The 13,116-nt window shown below is 40.0% G+C and overlaps 1 protein-coding gene across 9 annotated transcripts in view; it reads right to left on the bottom strand.

The window, feature by feature from the left end:
- PTPRM (protein tyrosine phosphatase receptor type M) overlaps positions 1-13,116 on the bottom strand; it is a 798,103-nt gene that overhangs the window by 490,478 nt on the left and 294,509 nt on the right. For all 9 annotated transcript variants that reach the window (XM_043558322.1, XM_043558320.1, XM_043558321.1 and 6 more), the window contains exon 3: positions 7,589-7,860. In XM_043558322.1, coding sequence (XP_043414257.1) covers positions 7,589-7,860 — 272 coding nt within the window. The remainder of the gene's footprint in view (positions 1-7,588; positions 7,861-13,116) is intronic.

Below are 13,116 nucleotides of genomic sequence, written 5' to 3' on the forward strand. Positions count from 1 at the left end.
ATCAATACATAGCCTCCAGAAATTTGAAGGGTGGGAAAGAGAAGACAGAAGAGAAAGATACAGAATCAAAGGGAAATCCTTCCCCACCCCCTTCTCTCTCTCTCTCTCTCTCTGTTTTTTTCATTAGCACAATAAAGCAAGAGGGTGCTTGTGAGAGGACAATACTATTCTTAACATGGCAGGAAGTCAATGTCTAAATCAAAGGAAGTGGTCCTCCAGCCCAGGTGCCCTCATGAAAGCAGGTAGCCGGCAGTCCTTACCTGCTGCCACCCAACACAGGAGCACGTTGCAAGTAGCAGCAATGAGGACAAACAGTAATTAAGAAATTAAATATGTGTTAATCACCAAATACTTGACAATTCATGTTTTCATGAACAGCAATTAACCTACAATTAGCTGTATTCCATGCAGCTTACCATTGTGATCTGTACCTGTAGAATGCTACTCTCCTATAAATAGGAAAAGGCACATGGAATGAGCACTATGGTGAGAACACTTTGCTAGGAAACATTTTGAAACTCTGTACACACCTAGTAAAGATAATGTTAGGGGAAAGACTAGGAAAGCAAGGGATGCCCACGGAAATATCCTGTTTAGCAAAAGGAAAAAGGGCAGCTGTGTCTAGTTTTAGCGAAAACCTCCCCGAAACTCAGACTCTGACCAAGGTGAGAAATGACTAGTAGGGTGTGGCCAAAGCCCCGTGAGAAACGGGCATTCTTGACAACAAGGAGAGTAAAGGACGGGACAGAGGGAAGGAGCCCAGTGGAGCAGTCCCCAAGATGGTCATCTGGAGCATGGGACAGATTCCAGAGCAGGCTGATACCAGGAACACTCAGGAAGCCTCACCTTGCATTTTTGTATGACAGCAAGTTCTGGAATGTTCTGGGGGAAAGAAACCTGGTTCATTTTATTTCACCTAGTTTCATGGAAGGATTTGTTCCTGTAACCCTTCTTCTTTGAGTACCTTCTGCCATTCCACTTAACACATGTAAGGAGTGACTTAGCAGGGAGAAAGCACTCACATATTAGCTGTTTCCGTTTTTCTGTCTACCACAATTCTTAATCTCAACAAACTACCACCATTTATGGAAAGGCTAGCACATCCTCAATGTGCTCTTCCATTCATCTTCACTCCCTGCACAGTCTTTATATTGAGTCTCATCATTAGTGAGGTTCTAAAAGTTTAAGTCACTTGCCCAAACTTACAAGTAAACAGGGCTGATACTCAAATGCAGTTCTGTTTGACCCAAAGCATACGTTCTTTTACTACACTCCATGATGCTGCCCATTCCTAAGCACTATGAAATTCCTTTAAAAGTTAATTCATCGATCTTAACTCATTATATCAAAACTGCTTAATACAGTGGGAAAAAAGCAACTTTTAGAAATAAAGTGCTGTAGGAATATAAAATATTTTAATATGCTAACATTTCAAGTATCTGTTCACTTTATACTAACGTTTTAGATCTCTGTAACGTATTCCTGCAGCCTAAATTCTCTAACATGGAAATGATGTCTGGGGAAAGCTGAGTCCCTGTGCACTGAGAGAGGGTCTCTCAGGGGGTACCCCTTTCTTCAGAAAAGATAGGGTACTATCTTGTCCTCACCTTTTGGGCCCAGAAATGGCCTATCTGTACCCTAAGAATGCATTATTTGGATACTGACTCTTACAAACCATGTACATAAGCAAACTGTCAGACACATGCATGTACATGACATCAGAAAAATATTTCTCATACTTTGCGATTAAAAACATAATACAGTTGACCCCTGAACAACACAGGTATGACCTGTGTGAGTCTGCTTACACCTGCATTTTTTTCAATAACTATGAAACAGCACTACCAACATACTTCCTTTCTAAAGTGAAATCATGCACTCTGAAAACTAGAAGACACTGATGAAAAAAACTGAAGATGCCCCAAACAAATGGAAAGATATCCCATGCTCATGGATTGTTGGAATTAATATTGTTAAAATGTCCTTATTACCCAAAGCAGTCTACAGATCAATGCAGTCCTTATCAAAGGACTTATGCAGTCCTTACCAAAGTACCAGCAGCATTTTTCACAAAACTAATACAAATAATACTAAAATTCATATGGGACCACAAAAGACCCCACAAAGCAATCTTGAGAAAGATCAAAGCTGGAGGTACCACAATCCCAGATTTCAAGCTGTATTACAAAGCTATAGTAACGAAAACAGTATGGTACTGGCACAGAAACAGAGACAGAGATGAATGGAATGGGATAGAAAGTCCAGAAATAAACCATGCCTATATGGTCAATTAATCTACAACAAAGTAGGGAAGAATATATAATGGTGAAAGTCTTTTTAACCAACGGTGCCAGGAAAGCTGGAAAGCTACATGCAAAAATAAGTAAGTAAAACTGGTCCACTTTCTAATACCATATACAAAAAACCCCTCAAAATGGATTAAAGACCTAAATGTGAGACCTGAAACCTTTATTATTTTCTTAATAACATTTTCTCTAGCTTATTGTATTGTAAGAATAGAGCTTATAATACATATAACATGCCAAATACATGCCAATCAACTGTTTACATTATTGGTAAGGCTTCTGATCAAGAACTGGTTATTAGAGAAGTTTTGAAGGAGTCAAAAGTTATACATGAATTTTCCAGTGCATGGGAGGTTGGCGTCCCTAACCTCCATGTCATTCAAGGGTCAACTATAGTCCCACAGAGCATACTCACAACCTCAGACCAGCACAGAACTTCTTATAGATAAATATATCTGGGAAATTAGTCCAAAAGCAGATGGGCTGATGCATGATTCCCATTTTTAAGAGCATCAGGGTATGACAGCCATCTCCTTAATGAATGTGTGCTGTCCAGTGGACTGGGGCCATAATGTGCCAGGAAGCTCCTCCTCTGGGCAATGCTGCCAGCACGGACAGCTTCTTTCTCTAGTTTTTTTCTGATCGTCTCCAGTTAAGCTGACACCTTGGGCCACCAGGGGTGGAAAAAGGATTTGGTAGGTGTTTTCCTTCTTATTCACCTTTGTTACACAGTTTGTCTTTCTCGTCTCAACTGGGAAACATCATTCAGGTCTCACAGGGTGATTGTAAGGCCTAATGCTCTGTGTTTGGGAAGTTTCCTGCTGATATCTCTCTTGGATCACCTACAGAGTACCACTTACCGGATAGCTTGTGTTGCTATCAGAGTAATGATTCCAGTGTGTTTACTGCCCAGCAGATAAAGGAGAAATATGAAGGAAGTACTACTTTCACTATGCCTTTAAAACTTTAAAAACTGATGCTTGGTTGGAGTGCTTAGAAATTAAATCAACAAGTGTACTTTCAGTGGCTCTAAACCCTTTACAGATGTTGATCAGCTGATTCTTAAAAAGTTAGCAATGCCGTATTAAAGAACCTTTACAGGGGCACCTGGGTGGCTCAGTCGGTTGAGCATCTGACTTCAGCTCAGGTCATGATCTCCTGGTTCATGAGTTGGAGCCCTGCATCAGGCTCTGTGTTGACAGCTCAGAGACTGGAGCCTGCTTTGGATTCTGTGTCTCCCTCTCTCTCTGCCCCTCCCCCACTAGTTCTCTGTCTCTCTCTCTCTGTCTCTGTCTCTCAAAAATAAACATTAAAAAAAATCTTTACAAATCCACTTTTAAATGTATTTTATTTTTTTTAATTTTAGAGAGCAAGCAGGGGAGAGGGGCAGATGGAGAGGAAGAGAAAATCTTAAGCAAGCTCCATGCTCAGTGCAGAGCCTGATGCAGGGCTTGATCCCATGGCTCTGGGATCATGACCTAAGTCAAAATCAAGAGTCAGATGCTCAACTGATGGAGCCACCTGGGCACCACTACCAGTCCACTTTTAAATCCAAAGCAGAAAGCTATTCCTGATGAATCAACCAGTGAACCAAAGAGCTAGAGTGAGAATTAGGTTCTGATTGGATTTGCTATGTTAGGTACTGCTCAGTAATGTAAGAGAGGTGACAGTGGAAAGTAGATAGACTTGGGGGGTGGGGTCAGAGGTTCACAATTGGGGAGGTGACGTATTTTACTTAAAAGAACTCAAGAAAGGAAGAATCCATTGAAAATCACAGTGGCCTGATATATATAGGACCACCTCACTTTCACTATAGTTCCATAATCCTTTTTTAAAGGCTGATCTTCTAAGACCATTACACTCAATAATTCCTTTAATTCCAACTGTCTGAGCTAGGTACACCAAGGCTGTTATGGACTGAATGTTGTGTCTACCCCCGTCCCACCATTTCATATGTTGAAGCCCTGATCCCAACATGATGGCATTTGGACATGGAGCCTTAGAGAGGTAATTAGGTTTAGATGAGGTCATGAAGGTGGAGCCCCAATAATTAGTGTCCTAATAAGAATAAGGGAGACAAGAGCTCTTTCTCTCCAGATGCACACACAGAGGAAAGGCCACTGAGCACACCATGAGAAGACAAGAAGGCACCATCTATAAGGCAGGAAAAGGGCCCTCTCCAGGAACTGAATCCATGAGAATCCTACAGGACTTCCAGGCCCCGCAACTCTGAGAAAAGAATGTCTATCATTGGCGGCACCCAGTCTATATTTGTCATAGCTGCCCAAGCTTAGATAAAGACAAAATAAAACTTTAATATATGCATTGCAGCCCATATCAAAACTATAGCAATGCATTAGATTCTGGAGGCTGTCAGGGGCCTAAGAGAGTTCACTCCTAGAGATTCTGGGTGGCAGTGCTGACATGAAAGAGAAGAAGACCAGAGCACAGATGAGCAGAATACCTTCTGGTCTTGCCTGGAAGATTGTCTTCTGGCCCCAGTCCAGCAGATGCCTGGAGACTAAGTCAGAAACTAGTGCAGGTTCCAGGGAGGCAGTGGGAACATCACAGACCTATACCTTCTCTACTTTGGGAAGGTCTCCTACAAAAGAAATTTCTAACCACATGTAGCCTCTTAGCCTAGTCCATTATATAAAAAGTCTTTTGAAGCCTAGCTTAGCCAAACCCACTTCCTCTGCTTCCATTTTATGTATTTATTTGTTAATAATTTTTTAAATGTTTATGTATTCATCTTTGAGAGAGAAAGAGAGAGCACAAGTAGGGGAGGGACAGAGAAAGAGGGAGACAGAATCTGAAGCAAGCTCTAGACCCTAAGCTGTCAGTGCAGAGCCCAACATGGGGCTTGAACTCATGAACTATGAGATTATGACCTGAGACAAACTTGGATGCTTAACGGACTGAGCCCCCCACTCTGTTTCGATTTTAATACTATGCAAGAAGAAACTTTGTCCCAGAGGCCATATTTTGTTAATTATATGACTGATTGCTAATATATTTATAAACTAAATTTTATTTGTTAAATAGGATATTTTCCCTATGGAAGAAAAAGTATATTTTATTCTTTGGGGTTTTATAAATAAAGGCAGTAAAATATACATTGAAGAAAATTTAGAATATGACAGATGGTAGAAAGAAAAAAAGTTCAAATCACCTGTTACCCTACTAGCCAAGGAGATACCACTTTTTAATATATTTATTTCAGCATATACTTTAGTCTTTATTTTATATATGTATAATTATATATATGTATTTATATAAACATATATATAAGTATTATATAGAATATATAAATAAGTATATAACATATAAATATATATATTTTATTATGTATTTTTAAAATTAAAAAATATATAATATATAAAATTTAAACTGTGAAACTTACTGTTTTATACTACTTTTCCCACTTAACAACATAGGCTTAAATAGGTCACTATATGGTTTTCCATAACATTATTCTTAATTGTTGCAAAATGCATTTTAGTATTGAGGCAACATAAATTAACTAACCATCTAATGTTGGAAATAATACTGTTTCTGATTTTTCATTATTATAAATAAACTTCCATGAGTATTCTTGTAATTAATAATTTGCAACCATTCTCTGTTATTTCCTTCGGATGAATTCCTAACAGTAGATTGCCAAATTTAGATCTTTCTAAATTGTGTTTTAATTTTTTTCTTTAATGTTTATTTTTGAGAGCAAGAAAGAGAGAGAGACAGAGTGTGAGTGGGGGAGGGGCAGAGAGAGAGGGAGACATAGAATCTGAAGCAGATTCCAGGCTCTGAACTGTCAGCGCAGAGCCCGACACGGGGTTCGAACTCACGAACCATGAGATCACGACCTGAGCCAAGTCAGATGTTTAACTGATTGAGCTACCCAGGTGCCCCAGATCTATCTAAATTTTTAACTTTTATAATGTATTGCTTAAGTGTCCTTTTAAAAGATTTTTAACAATTTACCTGTGTACTATTTAACAATTTACATGCATACTACTCAAAACACATTTATTTATCATTCATTAAATTCTAGAAATTATTGTAGGTAAAGGGTACAGAGACACATTAGGCACAACATTGAAAGCCATTCGGAAGACAAGCAGACCTGGAGAGGACTCAGTTTTCCCTTCCCTGAGTCTAGCCAAGCACCTCAATTAAATATGAGAGAGGACCTTGGATACATGTTCCAGCTGGCTCTTGAGCAAGCCAAAGGAATTAAGAAAGAGAAAAGCAAAATATCTCAATCCTCTTAATGAATCTTCTTAGCGTGAAATTGAGCGTTCTCAATATCAAGTTATTTTTAAAAAATTTGTTAATGTTTATTCACTTTTGAGAGACAGAGTGCAAGCAAGGGAGGGGCAGAGAGAGAGAGGGAGACACAGAATCTGAAGCAGGCTCTAGGCTCGCGGAGCTCAAACTCAAGAACTGCAAGATCATGACCTGAGCCCAATTCGGATGCTCAACTGATTGAGCTGCCCAGGAACCCCAAGTTATTTTTTGAAGGTGCTATGGACAAAAGGGGGGAAAAAAAAGGAGCACCAATGTCCTTGTCACTAATTTCCCACCTTTAATCCTGAGTCAGGATGCTCTTGTGACACAAGTCACTCTCTGACAGCAGGGACATGACATCAGGTCCACTTTGGTACCACTTTTTAACTGTCTCTGCCTCCACCATGTACTTACTTTAACTGAGAATTCCAAGTGGGTAATGTGGGTCTTAACAGAACATCCCAAATAACAGGACAGCAGCTGCTCCATGACAGGACTGAGCCTACACACGTTATCTTCTTCCTGTTGCTTACAGGGATGGGAACAGGAAGCTGCCCCTTGCTAGCTGGCCCATGAGGCTCACTTCTCAATGACTCATTTGCTCCTGCCAGTAACTCATGAGCAATAGGGCTTCCTCTTCTAGAATCAAGTGCTACGTCTCCATGGGTCAGATATGGCTAGCTTAATATAGTGCTTGCAGATAGTGCTTCCTGCCCTGCTGCAGGCTACTAAAAACCACTTTTTTGCCTTGATTTTACTTTTAGTTTCTTAAAATATCTGCATAAACAAAGTTGAAAGGTGTTTTTTTACTCATTTTTCAAGGTCATGTACAAAGACTGAATACACTCCCTTATCAAATAGCACAAGCTTTCCTAACATTGGTGTAAAAAATACCTACACTTCTTATACATTCTTTGTTTATATGAATATAAAAAAAAAAAAAAAAACTATTTCAGAAGATGCATCAAAACAGGAAATGCAAACAAAGAGCATACCTGATAAAAATTCGGCCAGAAAGTACTAATGGCCAGTTCTGCCCTGTTCCATGTGCGGGTAGGGTCTCCAGATATATTCCAGATAGGATTCCCCAAAGCTCCGTTGTTGACCTTCACGTAGACATTGAGTAACCCAGGAGCAGCATTACTCTTGCTGGATACAAAATAGTGAAAATCAATACAGTGGGTGTCATTTTCTTTGAGCTGAGGTAAGAGAAGGTGGGCCCTCTGCCCCTCAGGTCTCCCAGATGTGTTCACCAACATGAAAGAACCTGCAAAAAGAAAATCAAAGGAGAGTTACAACCTGAAATACTACTTTCTGGCCATTTCTCCAAGCCACTGTCATTTACATGGGTTGACACTGCGATGCCATGTGTGTTACTTACGCTTTGAGAGTCCCATCCCTTTCATATCTTTCACCCTAAAGCAGTCTCAAGATCCATGAATGGCGGTGGGTGGGGCACCTGGGTGGCTCAGTAGGTTAAGCAGCAGACTTCAGCTCAGGTCATGATCACATAATTTGTGAGTTCAAGCCCCACATCAGGCTTCATGCTAACAGCTCCGAGCCTGGAGCCTGCTTCAGATTCTGTGTCTCCCTCTCTCTCAGCCCCTCCCCTGCTCGCGCTCTGTCTCTCCCTGTCTCTCCCTCTCAAAAATAAACATTTAAAACAAACAACAACAAAAAAATGATGAGTGAATGGGAAGTTTCCTTGAAGTTACTGCAGTTAGCCTTCTAAGTAACAAAACTAGGCATTAATTCGCTGACCTGCACTGATCATCTGGTAGTCACTAGCCACAGATGGCTATTTACATTAAAATTAACTTAAATTCCATAATATTAAAAGCTTAGATCCTTGGCCACACTAGCCACGTTTCAAGTGCTGAACCTGCACATCTGGCTGGTTGCTACCACGTTGGGAAGCATAGATACTGAGCTTTTCCACCATCTCAGAAGGTGCTACAGGACAATGCTATTCTAGAATGGTGCCACCATTTGGTGATTGCAGCCACTTTAATATTCTAGTGCAACCTACAGAAGCAGATTGGTCCGATTTGCGGAATCTTAGAAAACTTTACTGGCCCTGTGACACTCCTTGCCATCAATGTAACTCTCTTCCAGTTCAACACCACCACCCCTGCCCCGTTGCTGTAACAGCTGACTCCTTGATGGGGGCGGTGTTTTCATGACTGGTATGACTGAGCATACAGATGTAATCATCATTGCAATCGGAGGATGGTCATTCTCAGACATCTCCATGAGCAATTCATACCTTTATATATACAGCACTAGCCTGCCCATGACTGCTGAAGAGTTTCCGCATGGATTCAAGCTATTCAGATACCCTGGCATCAACTGTGTCACTTGGCCCTCCCCATGTCTAAGGTCAACAGAAATGGCAATTAAAATAATTATATGAATATTTTATAGTACATAAAGAAAAATAAAAGCAAAATGTTCCAAGATAAAAGGGAAAACAGGGCATTATAAAGGCTTTTAGGCAGAGAGGAAAACTGTATTGAAACTCTGAGGGGAAAGAACACCTAAATCTGGAGCATAAGGATGAAAAAAGAAATACTAGTCACGTGTGACTGGACTCATGATTTCTACTGAGTAAGGAGACTATTCCCACCCTCCCCACCCCCACTCCCCCATTGAGTATACCTTTTAAAAACTTCCCTGTGAATCATAATTTTCAAGAAGATGTGTGTTTGTATGTTTGTGTGGGTTTACTTTAATATATACCCAGCAGATATCTATAAACATACATCCACTACTAGAGAAAGTGTGAAATTTTTATCTTGTCTACAAGCTGTGATTTCCTAAACAGCAAATGGAGAAGACCACCTTTCCAAGAGAATTATTTTAAGGACTGAATAAAAAACATACATGTAGATATATCTTTTATAAATTAATAGGCTAGTTAAGGGATCAATATTGGACAATGGTTGCTGATGGCTGTTACCCTAACCTCGCCACCCCATAAAGGGAGTTAGGTAGGGTTAATGGTATTAATGATAAACAGAAACTGAGTGACAGAGAGATTAGGAAGTAGTTTTATCCAGGTTTCAGGATGAGTTAGTGGCCAAACCAAAACTTTGAGCCTCTGAGTTTCCAACCCATTATTCACCCTGTTACTCTCCAATAAGCCCATGTTTCTTCATGTGCCGTTTGAGCATATATGAAGAAAACAAACCCCTTCACGACAGTGAAGGAAAATTATAGTCGCTCTTTGAAAACAGAGCAATTTTTCAGGAGATGAATGTTACGCACCTGGAAATATGAAAGCCAGGCCACAAGGGAAGGGTTATCTATGGAACATACATTCCAGTATTAAGGAAGAGCTGCAAATGTGATTTAAGAATGAGTTGGGGGCGCAGAAAAGGAACAAGTGGCAAGAGAATATCATTGAAATGATCTGGGTTAGCTATATTCTACAAAATGTACAAAAAAATATCTTCAAAATACGCAGGGCTGACCAACCCCATCACAAATCTAAAGCTGGCTGTTGGGGTTTATAACATAAGTTAAAAATCGTACTTTTCTCCTCTAATAAATAGAAGCAGATTGATTCCATATTTTATCACGCCGGGCTCTGTTGCCTGCAACACAGTTGCTGTGTATATTTCTACTGACAGGGCTGACCGTGACCTGGCCTTAAGGCCAATGCTGAATCACTCAAACCTTTAGTACTGCCACACCGCCAAGAAAATTGTTGCTTGCAGAGTTACCATCAGTGAAATTTGGGTGGCCATGGGTGGTAAACATGGCAACAGGCAAAGAATGGCAAAAGTGTGTGTGCCTCCGTATCCTGCAACATCTAGTTTGTATGCCTGGATGAAGCTGAAACAGAGAAGTCTCTCTTTTTACATGTTGGTATAAACTGGATAATTTTCTACCATTAGCGTTCAGGGACTCACCTGGAATCCCCCAAATTACTATCTTCCTCGCTGTGCAGCCCATCTCCCATCATACTCCATTCCAGCACAAAATGTTCAGTCAGCTTTTGGAGCTGTCTAATGTATATAGAACTTTTTAACTTGAGGTCAAGGTGAAATTCAGGTGTTTTAAGTTACAAATACTCAAATGATCCTAACTTTCATATCCCTTTCTTCTTTTTAATCTTTCTGAGCCAGAAAATAGTGTGTTTTGTTACACAGTGTACTTCTGTAGTGCAGATGAGCTCAAACAGGATTAGCAAATAGAGGAATGACATCCATGTAACACAGAAGTCCTTTGGATTCCTGTGTGACTTTCTGCAGGATATTAAGGTTTTAGAGGGATCTAAATAAAGGCCTCCATGATGACCTTTAAACAGAGCTACAACCCCACACAAGTGCCTTCACTCAGGGGAAGAAATGGCAAGAAGTTCAGTGGTTTCAAGAGCCATTCTCCACTCTGTGAAGCTTTTGATAAATCTGCAAAGAGCAAAAGAAGAAACTGTGAAGCTTCTGCTCCCATCTTGAGTTTGAAAAGGAAATAACACTGACTGATGAAGAAGACAATCGGACCACAAAAAGAAATAAGAGGTATCCAAATCAGCAAAGAAGAAGTCAACTTTCACTCTTCAAAGATGACATGATGCTCTATGCGGGAAACCCGGAAGACTCCACCAAAAAACTGCTAGAACTGATACATAAATACACCGAAATCTCAGGACATAAAATCAACATACAGAAATTGGTTGCATTTCTATACACCAATAATGAAACAGCATAAAGCAAAATCAATCCCATTTACAACTGCACCAAAAACCATCAGATTCCTAGGAATAAACCTAATCGAAGAGGTAAGATTAGAAATCTTATGCAAGAAATTAAAGAAGACACAAAGAAATGGCGAAACATTCCATGCTCACGGATGGAAAGAACAAATATTGTTAAAATGTCTATACCACCCAAAGCAAATTACACATTCTCTGCAATCCCTATCAAAATAACACCAGCATTCTTCACAGAGCTAGAACAAACAATCCTGAAATTTGTGTGGACCCACAAAAGACCCCAAATAGCCAAAGTGAAGTTGGAAAAGAAAACCAAAGCTGGAGGCACCACAGTTCCAGACTTCAAGCTGTATTACAAAGCTGTAATCATCAAGCAGTATAGTACTGGCACAAGAACAGACACACAGACCAATGGAACAGAATACAGAACCCCAAAATGGACCCACAAATGTATGGCAAACTAATCTTCGACAAAGCAGGAAAGAGTATCCAATGGAAAAAAGTCTCTTCAGCAAATGTTACTGGGAAAACTGGACAGCGACATGCAGAAGAGTGAAACTGGACCACTTTCTTACACCATATACAAAAATAAACTCAAAATGGATGAAACACCTAAATATGAGACCCAAAACCATCAAAATCCCAGAGGAGAACACAGGCAGCAACCTCTTTGACCTTGGCCACAGCAACTTCTTACTGGACAGGTCTCCAGAGGCAAGGGAAACAAAAGCAAAAATGAACTAATGGGACCTCATCAAGATAAAAAGCTTCTTCTGCACAGGAAAGGAAACAATCAGCAAAACTAAAAGGCAACCAACGGAATGGGAGAAGATATTTGCAAATGATGTATCAGATAAAGGGTCAGCATCCAAAATCTATAAAGAACTTATCAAGCTCAATACCCATAAAACATAATCCACTGAAGAAATGGGTAAAAGACATGAATAGATACTTTTCCGAAGAAGACATACAGATGGCTAACAGACACACGAAAGGATGCTCAACATCACTCATCATCAGGGAAATACCAATCAAAACCACAGTAAGATACTATCTCATACCTGTCAGAATGGCTAAAATCAACAACTCAGGAAACAACAGATGCCAGCGAGGATGCAGAGAAAGGGGAACACTTTTGCACTGTTGGTGGGAATGCAAACTGGTGTAGCCACTCTGGAAAACAGTATGGAAGTTTCTCAAAAAATTAAAAATACCCTACGACCCAGCAATTGCACTACTAGGTATCTATCCAAAGAACACAAAATTGTTGATGCAAAGGGACACATGTACCCCGATGTTTATAGCAGCGTTATCAACAATAGCTCAATTATGGAAAGAGCTCAAATGTCCACAGACTGATGAGTAGATAAAAAAGATGTGGTGTAATTGTACAATAGAATATTACTCGGTGATCAAAAAGAATGAAGTAGAGAAGATAACATTTTAGCAACACAAGCATTTCCTGACAGTGCTGCCCTATTGTCTTCTGAATCTACTGAAGAAAGTACCAACACTCAGGTTTAGCACAATCTGGAAAACCCAGAATCCTAGGGGTAATTTCACACTTGTACATACAGAAAATGGCAGGCGGGAGGGATGAGATGCCTTTTAAGTGTTGGAATTTATCACCTATCATATATGAAAGTCAAGTCAACTCGCCCACGTTTAAAGGATCCAGAGCATTTATATTCAATTTTAGGCTATTAAGCCTGTTTCGAAAAATATCCCTCTATGGCTGAATGTTTAATTTTCACCTCCTGCTTCAATGTTTTGACTGTGAGGAAATGCATTTTCAAAGACTAATTG

Source organism: Prionailurus bengalensis, chromosome D3 (genome assembly GCF_016509475.1).
Source record: "Prionailurus bengalensis isolate Pbe53 chromosome D3, Fcat_Pben_1.1_paternal_pri, whole genome shotgun sequence".
Lineage (NCBI taxonomy): Eukaryota > Metazoa > Chordata > Mammalia > Carnivora > Felidae > Prionailurus > Prionailurus bengalensis.